Raw genomic sequence first — 10706 nt, forward strand, 5'->3', positions numbered from 1 at the left:
TCCCAAACATGGATATAGGCCTGGCAATGAGTGGATTGAGCGGAGCCCTGTGGAGATGGACTTGGGGGTATTGGTGGATGAAAAACTGAATGTGAGCTGGCAATGTGCACTCTCAGCCCAGAGAGCCAATCCTGTCCTGGGCTGCATCAAAAGAAGTGTGGCTAGCAGGTCGAGGGAGGTGATTCTCTCCCCTCTACTCTGCTCTCGTGACACCCCACCTGGAGGACTGTGTTCAGCTCTGGGGCACACAGCATAAGACAGACATGGACTTGCTCGAGTGGGTCCAGAGGAGGGCCACAAAGATGATCAGGGGGATGAACCACCTCCCCTATGAGTACAGGCTGACAGAGTTGGGGTTCTTTAGCCTACAGAAGAGAAGGCTCCGGGGAGACCTTATAGTGGCCTTCCACTACTTAAGGGGGCCTACAGAAAAGATGGGGAGGGACTCTTTATCAGGGAGTGCAGTGATAGGACAAGGGCTAACAGTCTTAAACTTAAAGAGGGTACTTTTAGATGAGATATTAGGAAGAAATGCTCTACAGTGAGGGTGGCGAGAATCTAGAACAGGTTGCCCACAGGAGAACTTGTGGATGCCCCCTCCCTAGAAGCGTTCAAGGCCAGACTGGATGAGGCTTTGAGGAACCTGGTCTACTGGAAGTCAAAAAAGAGCATAAGAAAAGTCCACAATGCCTTCCCTGCTTAAATTACTCCATTCGGTGAATAAAAATGGAGACATTACACCACGGGGAGAGAAAACCCTGAAGGCCCATTTGTCACCTTGCATCATGTCTTTTGCAGAGGACAATCAAAGAGGAGGAGGACAGAGTTTTCCACAAGAAACCACAGCTGATACCAGCACAGTCAGCAGTCAGCAACGGTAATAAGGCTGTAAATAGTGCCTGGGGGAGGCGGGACTGTCACCACCACAGCCTGCGTGTCTTGCAGACCTCCAGCAAGCTCGGGTGGAAATGCTACACACCAGCAAGCAAGAGCGTCTGCAAAGCCCATGTCGTGGCACCTCTCATCGCAATCAGCAGCGATTTTCTTCTCCCGGAGAACACTCACACCCAGAACAGCAAACCTCAGCTGCGGACCGTAACTGCTGCTCGGTGCGGCAATACCTTTATTCTTCCCCCAAAGCAAGACCCGGAGGGCTCCGGCAAGGACGCGAAGCCAGATGCAACGGTCCCATTAACATCCTCAAGCACCCGCCGAGCACCCACCGCCCGCAGGCCCCGGGGGCTGAGCCCGGCTCCCACCAGCACCTGCCCAGGGGGCGCGCGAGAAGGCCGAGAAGGGGGAAGGGGCGTCGGGGGAACGGGCGAGAGACGAGAAAGGGAGGGCTACTGACCGTGTCCAGGAGAGCGGGCGGCTCCGGCTGCGTCTCCTTCGCCGCGGGGCCGGGCGGCGGCGGCGGGAAGTTGGGGCTGAAAACCATCAGGTCGCTCTTGCCCGCCCCCTCCGCCACGCACAGGCTCCGGCTCTGGCGCTGCGAGTACGACCAGCTCCCCACTTCGCTGGCGCACACCAGCGTCGCCGGCCCGGGCCCCGACAGCACGGCCGCCCGCGGCGCCCACCGCGACGCCCCGTACAGCACCACCGCCAGCAGGAACAGGCTCGACACCGCACAGATGGCCACCACCAGCCACACGTTCGTCGCCGCCGCCGCGCTGCCCTCCGCACCCGCCGCCGGCCGCAGCCCCGCCCCCGACGACGACGACGACGACGAGCCCACGGCCGCCAGCGCCGCCTCGGCGCCCTCCACCAGCGACACGCTCAGCGTGGCCGTGGCCGAGCGCGCCGGCTCGCCGTGGTCCCGCACCACGATCACCAGCCTCTGCCGCGGGCCGTCCGCTTCCTCCAGCACCCGCGCCGTGCTCACCTCGCCGCTGTACAGCCCCACGCGGAACGGGCCCTTCCCCCGCGGCTCCCACAGCTCGTAGCGCAGCCACGCGTTGTAGCCCGAGTCCGCGTCCACCGCCCGGATCTTCGCCACCACCTGCCCCGCCGGAGCCCCCCACGCCGCCCACGCCCACAACGCCCCCGAGCCCGGCCCCGACGCCGCCTCGCCCGCGGCCCCGGGCCCCGGCCCGCCGCCGGCAGGCGGGAGCAGCGCCGGCGCGTTGTCGTTCTCGTCCACCACGAAGAGCTGCACCGTGGCGTTGCCGCACAGCGGCGGCTCCCCCGCGTCCACCGCCCGCACCTCGAACTGCAGCACCTGCAGCTCCTCGTAGTCCAAGGGCTGCAGCGCCCACAGCCGCCCGCTCTCCGCGTCCACCGACACGTAGCTCGACGCCGGCCGCCACCCCCCGCCCGCCGCCGCGCCCCCGCCGCCGCCCTCCGCCACCGAGTAGCTCACGCGCCCGTTGCCCGCCTCGTCCGGGTCCCGCGCCCACAGCCGCGCCAGCTCCGCGCCCGCCGCGTTGTTCTCCCGCGCCAGCACCGTGTACACGGCCTGCGCGAACGACGGCGCGTTGTCGTTCACGTCCGACACCGGCACCCGCACCCCGCGGCTGGCGCGCAGCGGCGGCGCCCCGCCGTCCTCCGCCCGCACCTCCACCTCGTACTCCGACACCCGCTCCCGGTCCAGCGCCTCCCGCAGCACCAGCGAGTACGAGCCCGCGAACGTCGCCACCAGCCCGAACGGCGCCGCCGGCCACACCGCGCAGCGCACCCGCCCGTTCGCCCCCGAGTCCCGGTCCGACACGCTCAGCAGCGCCACCACCGTCCCCACCGCCGCGTCCTCCGGCACCGGCACCGACAGCGACGTCACCCACACCTCCGGCGCGTTGTCGTTCACGTCCAGCACCTCCACCACTACCTTGCAGTGACCCGACAGCGGGGGCGTCCCCTTATCTGTCGCTTCGATTTGTATCTCGTATGAACGGACGTCTTCAAAGTCCAGGGCACCTTTCAGTCGGATCTCCCCCGACTTCGGATTTAAAATGAAAAGGTTTAATCCCTTTGGTGGAAAAGTATTGCTCGCAGTGAACGTCATTTTGCCATTGCTTCCCACGTCCGGATCCGTGGCGTTCACCAGAGCCACCAGCGTCCCTTCTGCAGCGCTCTCCGGCAGCTGCACTTTATACACCGACTGGGTGAACTGGGGCGCGTTGTCGTTCGCATCCAGCACCAAGATCACCAGCTCCATCGTGCCTGTCAGCGACGGCCGGCCACCGTCACTCGCCGTCAGCACCAACCCGTGCACAAACACCGTCTCACGGTCCAGTGGTTTCGTGAGCACCAGAAACAGGGATTCTCGGTATTCTTCACTCCGCTGTAAATTCAAAGAGAAATGCTCGCTGGGGCTGAGCGTATAGGAGAGCTGCGCGTTGGCTCCGATATCTGCATCCGACGCGCCCTCCAGCGGGAAACGAGACCCTGGCAGCGACGATTCCGCGATGCTGAGGTTTTTCCGGGCGGCGGGGAAGACCGGGGCGTTGTCGTTGATGTCGGTGACCTCCAGCTCCACGTGGAAGACGCGCAGCGGCCGCTCCACCAGCACCTCCAGGCGCAGGGCGCACGGCGCGCTCTTCCCGCACAGCTCCTCCCGGTCCAGCCGCGAGCTCACCACCAGCGCCCCGCTCGCCCCGCTCACCTCCACGCTCGCCTGCCGGCCTTGCGCCACCAGCCGCAGCCCCCGCGCCTCCGGCTCGCCCGCCGCCAGGCCCAGGTCCTGCGCAAGCCGGCCCACCACCGTCCCGGCCTTGGCTTCCTCCGGCACCGAGTAGCGCACCTGCCCGCCGCCCAGCGCCCAGGCCGCCTGCAGCACCAGCACCCGCACCACGGGCCCCCAGCACACGACCATCGCCGCCGCCGCCACCCGCACCACGAGCGCCGCACGGCTCCCCGCCGCCGCCCGGATGCACCGGCTCTCCTGTCCGCCCCGCGCCGCCCCCCCGCGCTCACAGCCGGGCTCTCCGCCGCACCGGGGCGGAGCCGCCTCGCCGCTCCGCCGCCGTTTCTGAGCCTGCAGCGACACCGTGTGCTGCTCCGCCGCCTCACACGCTCCCCACGAGTGCCCGCGCCCCCGGACCCGTGCTGGTCGCCTCCTCTGTCGTCTCTCCCTTCCTTCCTCCTCTTTCTTTTTTTCTTCATTCTTTTCCCTGTTGTTTTTCCGCCTTCTTCCTTTCCTCTTTGCTTGCTTTTTCCTTCCATAGATTCCTTCCTTTCCTTCTTCCTTCCTCGTTCTTTCCTTCTTCCTCTTCCTTTCATATTTTTTCTCTTTTCTACTTCTTTTCCTTCGCTTCCTTTTTTCTGTTTTGCCTTCGCCCTGCCCTATCCTTGCCTCCCCTTCTCTTCTGCTTCCATACTTGTTTCTTATTTTCTTTTTTCCTTTACCAAAATACTTCCTCCATGTCTACACCACCCTTGACACGGAGCACGGACATGCCCTTTGGCAAGAGCTCTCACCCCTCTTCCCTTCCACCTTCCATCTCTCGAGACGAGCAACAACCTCCAGCCTTTCCTCCAGTCTATGCAAGACAGACAGACTGCCCCTCCACCTCCCCATCCCTCCCCTTCTGGAAGAAGGCCACACTCTTCAGCTCCCAGTCCTGTCATGGACACAGCAAGTAACACAGCAAGGCAATCATATGGCAAAGAACAGCTCTGCTACATCAGAACAGAATCCACCACCCTCGGAAACAGAAGCCCCAGCTCCAGGTACTTGGACATCTGTGCAAACAGGCTCAAATGAGCCCAAACAATGCACGGAGGGGGGGTGGGGTGGGGTGTCTTTCCTTTGGGGACACAAACCCATCACAGCCCAGCACACCAATCCTCCAAGAAGGCTGAAAAAGAACGGGGCAACCACACCTCCCAAGCACTCTTCATATACCTCGATGAAGAGCTATTCTTCTGGCCTCATCTTCCACCTGCATGATGAATGGCAAGGTTTTGCTTCTCCTTTCAGGTAGGCACACTCTGCCAGAACAACACACCAAGAGTCTCGGTACCCAGGGGCTTTAGTCCCCACAGAATACCTCTCACTCACTGGCATCATCCACCCATCAAAAGCCATGAAGGTAACACCACGACATTTTCACTGAGAACATCCCCTCAACTCCCAACTCACCCACTCCAAGAAATACATTGGGGTCCCTCCTTCATCCGTGATTGCTGCCACCTGCTCACACTGTGCCTGGAAGCAGCAAGAAAGGAACGAGAGCAGGCAGTGGTGCTTTGCTGGTCCAATCCAGTCAACATTTGGTCAAGCCAACATGAAGATACCACGACTAAACAGGAATAAAAATACATCTGTCTCTCAAAGACATCCACTTCAGGTGTGAGCAACTTACCTGTAGCATCACTGGTTGCTTCTTCAGAAAAGAAACATTTTCAGGGGCAGCAGAATTGCTTCTAAGGGACACTGTCTCTTAACTCTATCAGAGATTTCTGGGGATGCTGGACAGAAAAAAATTACTCACATTCTCCAAAAGTTTTTACATGACTGGACAGTGCGCAGGGCTCCCTTATCCACTTCTATCACAGGCAAAGCAAGAGGGAGACCTGAAAGCTAAGGACATTCTCTCAACATGAAACTCCGCTCAGGAGACTGGAAAAGCCATCCCCACACTGATGGCCAGCTGCCCAAAACTCTGCTACCCAACAGCTCCCAAAATTCAGCACTCTGCATCTCATCCAGCATTGCCAACACATTGCCAATGTGAGAGAAAGAAAAGCAAAAGGGTGGGTGGTTTTGGTGAGAGGAGAGAACAAAACCAGAGGATCCCATTCCGCTCTATTGAAACACAAGGATTGCCAACATCCTGAATATGGAGACCACTCCTTCCCCTCCCTAGCAAGACCAAGAGCAGAAAAGTAACCAAGGAGAGGTTCAGAGAAGGCTGGCCAAATTTGATCGAAATTTGGAAAAGCTTCTGTTTGATCAACACCATTCCACATCAAAAACAAGTGACCAAAGGTGTGTATGGCACACGTCTTCACATCTGGCAGGAATCGCACAGAGAACACCGAGGCACGAGCATATGAAGAACTTCTGGAGGTCCTGAGAGGATCCCGGGCAAGCACCGTTGTGTGCCGGATGCTTTCCCAAGGTTTTCTACTGGCATCCTGTTTCCCGTGCCCTGCAAAATGAGATCTCCAGCTAAGCAGACATTCACCAGTCCTTCACCAATGACACAGTCTATGTTATACACGGCATCTCCATTTCCTCAGGCAAGACTCTTCCCCGCTCAAGGTCACCCTCCCTGTGACGGATGCCCCAAGCCCTACTCCATGCCACTCAGAGGATCCTTGCCACAATACCCAGACATTGCTCCACCACAACAGCATGCCCCAGCAATAAAACCCACTCCGAGCATGACCCAGGCCTTCGCACATCCTCACCTTCCCTCACGATTGGCACAAAGAACACACAGAGGACTGCAAAGACACGCGCTGTCTGGCAGACTCTTCCCCAGCGCAAGAGACCTTCAGCCTCAATCCTTTCGCCTTTTCAGCAATCTCAGATGGAAACACAACAGAGCTGCACATTACAGTTCTTAAAGATGCTGTGATCAGAGCTGTGACAGCTCTGATCCCAGTCCACACAGATTTCACTCTTTGAGAGAACCACACCAAATGCCGAAGCGCAAGCACACTCACGATATCAACTGGGTGGGAGAATTTGTACCACAGAAAACCAGAGCTGGGCTGCTGTGAAGGATCTGGCGTGTATGTGCACATAGCTGAGTTAAGCATGACAAGGGACACACCATCTCTACTGAGGTCATCTGTGCAAGTGCACAAGTAGGGCAAGTCAAGCACACACAGATTACACCCACCTCCTCATCACATCCCCTTACACATCCCACCTGAGGAAGAGCAAGGAATCATCATGGCAATATCGATGGCTGTGGAAGCTGCTATAGATGCCCACCACTGGCACAAGGGACACCCGACTGAAGCACTACCCTCCCGCAACACCTTTCCCAAAACAGGAGTAAAAAGGTTCTCCAGACAATATTCAGCAGTCAGCACCTCATCTCCTCTTACCAACACATTGCCTACGGCAGGCGGGCAGCAGCACAAGGGGCAGTTTCTGATGGGAGATCTCCATACCTCAAAGGACACTGTGGGTGTTTCAATACCACACGCTATCTCAACATTGGCAAGGCCTCCAACTCCAGAGACCTTGGAGCCTGGAAAAGAATCCTTGGCAGAAACACTTCGTTTCCATCCTGCCTCATGCTTTTCTCTAGGCATCCTCCATTCCCCACTCTGCGACATGTGTTCGCAAGACAAGCACACATCTCCCATTCTTGTTTTCTTACGACATGGCCCATGGGCTTCCCAGGGATTTCCAGTTCCCTCAGACAAGTCTTCCCACTGCTCAAGGTCACCCTTCACATCAGGACATGGCCAGGCCCTACTCAGTGCCACTGTCACATCCATCTCCACGACACGCCCGTTTCCTTTCCCACCTCAGGGCTCACTCCAGCTTTTGTGGACCGTTCCATTAATGAGAGCACCATAGAAAAACATACAGATCATATTGCATACATGGTCTCCAGCACACTCCCTGCAGGTTACCCTTCATATTTTGCAATGCCTCAGCAATCTCAGATGGAAATCTTACACACCTGGGAGCAATACTATTTCCAAAGATGATCACAGAATCATAGAATCATTTATGTTGGAAAAGACCCTTAAGATCATCGAGTCCAACTGTAAACCTAACACTGCCAAATCCACCACTAATCCGTGTCCCTAAGCGCCACATCTACACGTCTTTTAAATACCTCCAAGGATGGTGACTCAACCACTTCCCGGGGCAGCCTGTTCCAATGCTTGACAACCCTTCCGGTGAAGAGATTTTTCCTAATATCCAACTTAAACCCCCCCTGGCGCAACTTGAGGCCGTTTCCTCTCGTCCTATCACTTGCTACTTGGGAAAAGAGAACGACACCCACCTCACTACAACCTCCTTTCAGGTAGTAGTAGAGCTCTTCCCCCAGCCTCCTTTTCTCCACACCAAACAACCCCCGTTCCCTCAACCACTCCTCATAAGACTTGTTCTCTAGACCCTTCATCAGCTTTGTTGCTTTTCTTTGGACATGCTCCAGCACCTCAATGTCTTTCTTGTAGTGAGGGGCCCAAAACTGAACACACTCTTCGAGGTGCGGCCTCACCAGTGCCAAGTACAAAGGGATGATCGCTTCCCTAGTCCTGCTGGCCACACCATTTCTGATACAAGCCAGGATGCTATTGGCCTTCTTGGCCACCAGGGCACATTGACGGCTCATATTCAGCCGGCTGTCAACCAATACCCCCAGGTCTTTTTCCGCCAGGCAGCTTTCCAGCCACTCTTCCCTAAGCCTGTAGCATTGCATGGGGTTGCTGTGACCCAGGTGCAGGACCCGGCACTTAGCCCTGTTGAACCTCATACAGTTGGCCTCGGCCCATCAACCCAGCCTGTCCAGATCCCTCCGTACAGCCTTTCTACCCTCAAGCAGATCAACACTCTTGCCCAACTTGGTGGCGTCTGCAAACTTACTGACGGTGCACTTGATCCCCTCATCCGGATCATTGGTAAAGATACTAAACAGAACTGGCCCCAATACTGAGCCCTGGGGAACACCACTTGTGACTGGCTGCCAACTGGACTTAACTCCATTCACCGCAACTCTTTGGGCCCGGCCATCCAGCCAGTTTTTTACCCGGCAAACAGTACACCCGTCCAAGCCATGAGCAGCCAGTTTCTCCAGGAGAATGCTGTGGGAAACCGTGTCAAAGGCTTTACTAAAGTCCAGGTAAACAACAGCCACAGCTTTTCCCGCGTCCACTAAGCAGGACATCTCGTCATAGAAGGAGATCAGGTTAGTCAAGCAGGACTTGCCTTTCATAAGCCCATGATGTCAGGACACCTCTAAGTGCAACGGGCATTGATTTCATGCTGTGAGAGAGCAACGCAAATGCTGACGAGCACAGCACTGTAATGGATGATAACTAATGTGTAGGACAATTTGGGGTTGTTTTCTTTGGGGTTTTCTAGTTGAAAAGCAGGTTTACAGGGCTTTAGTAAGGTTGTTGCTGCTGATACAAATATTGAAAGAACATCAAAACAGGACAGTGTACATCACAACAATCCACTGGCCAGGAATGCAGTCCACCACCTGGGGGAAAGGGGGAGCCGAAAAAGAAAATTCCCATTTCTAACACCTACCTTGGGTCACACTCCTCCCCACAAACATTTTATACTACGAACTACAGTTACAACATACTTGGAAAAAAAAACAGGAAAAGTCCGTGTTGCCTTCCCTACTTTCATAATGACTCTGTTGGGAGAACCTAAAAGGGAGAAATTACACCATGGGGAGAGAAAACCCTCAAGTCCCAATTGTCACCTTGCATCACGTCTCTTCCAGAGGAGAATCAAAGAAGAGGAGGAGAACAGCGTTTTGGACAAGAAACTACACCTGATGCAAGCACAGTCAGCAACAGAAATGGCCATAAATAGCGCCTGGGGGACTGCCAGCACCACAGCCTGCGTGTCTTGCAGTTCGTCATCAATCTCAAGTGGAAATGCTACACACCAGCAAGCAAGAGCATCTGCAAAGCCGATGTCGTGGCACCTCTCATCCCAATTGGCAGTGATTTTATTTAATGGGAGAACAACTCACACCCAGAACAGCAAACCTCAGCTTGGAGAATGAAGTACTGCTCACAGTAGGAGCAGATCAGCTTGGAGACCATCTAAGGAACTTGAATGTGTGCAAGTCCATGGGACCTGATGAGATGCATCCGAGGGTCCTGAGCGAACTGGCACACGAAGTTGCTAAGCCACTATCCATCATATGTGGAAAGTCGTGGCAGACTGGTGAAGCTTCCAGCGACTGGAAAAGGGGAAACACAACCCCCATTTTTAAAAAAGGAACAAAGGAAGACCTGGGGAACTACAGGACAGTCAGTCTCACCTCTGTGCCTGCAAGAACATGGAGCAGATCCTCCTGGAAAATATGCTAAGGCACATATTAAAGAGAGAGGTGATTGGTGACAGCCAACATGGCTTCACTAATGGCATATCGTGCCTGACAAATTTGGTGGCCTTCTATGACAGCGTTACAGCATTGGTGGATAAGGGAAGATGACTGACATCATCCACCTGGACTTGTGCAAAGCATTTGATACTGTCCCGCACAACATCCTTGTCTCTGAAATGGAGAGACATGGATTTGACGGGTGGACCCTTTGGTGGATAAGGAATTGGCTGGATGGTCGGTCGCACTCAAAGAGTTGCAGTCAACGGCTTGATGTCTGCGTGCAGACCAGTGATGAGTGGTGTCCCCCAGGGGCCTGTACTGGACCAGAATTATTTAATATCTTTCTCGGGGACACGGACAGTGGGACTGCGTGAACCCTCAGCAAGTTTGCGGATGACACCAAGCTGAGTGGAGTGGTTGATACTTTAGAGGGAAGGGATGCCATCTAGAGGAACCTCGACAGGCTAGAGAGGTGGGCCCGTGCGAACTTCATGAAGTTCAACAAGTGCAAGGTCCTGCACCTGGGTTGGGGCAATCCCAAACATGGATACAGGCCTGACAATGAGTGGATTGAGAGCAGCCCTGTGGAGATGGACTTGGGGGTATTGGTGGATGAAAAACTGAATGTGAGCTGGCAACGTGCGCTCACAGCCCAGAAAAGATGGGGAGGGACTCTTTATCAGGGAGTGCAGTGATAGGACAAGGGCTAACAGTCTTAAA

General features: G+C 56.0%; 1 protein-coding gene across 1 annotated transcript; it reads right to left on the reverse strand.

Moving 5' to 3' along the window:
* Window positions 1-1123: 1123 nt before the first annotated feature.
* On the reverse strand, window positions 1124-3808 carry LOC142414125 (protocadherin alpha-2-like). Its single transcript, XM_075511025.1, has one exon. The coding sequence runs from the start codon at window positions 3806-3808 to the stop codon at window positions 1124-1126; it is 2685 nt and encodes an 894-aa protein (XP_075367140.1).
* Between the last annotated feature and the right edge of the window lie 6898 nt (window positions 3809-10706).

This window comes from Mycteria americana, chromosome 8 (assembly GCF_035582795.1).
Source record: "Mycteria americana isolate JAX WOST 10 ecotype Jacksonville Zoo and Gardens chromosome 8, USCA_MyAme_1.0, whole genome shotgun sequence".
Classification (NCBI taxonomy): domain Eukaryota; kingdom Metazoa; phylum Chordata; class Aves; order Ciconiiformes; family Ciconiidae; genus Mycteria; species Mycteria americana.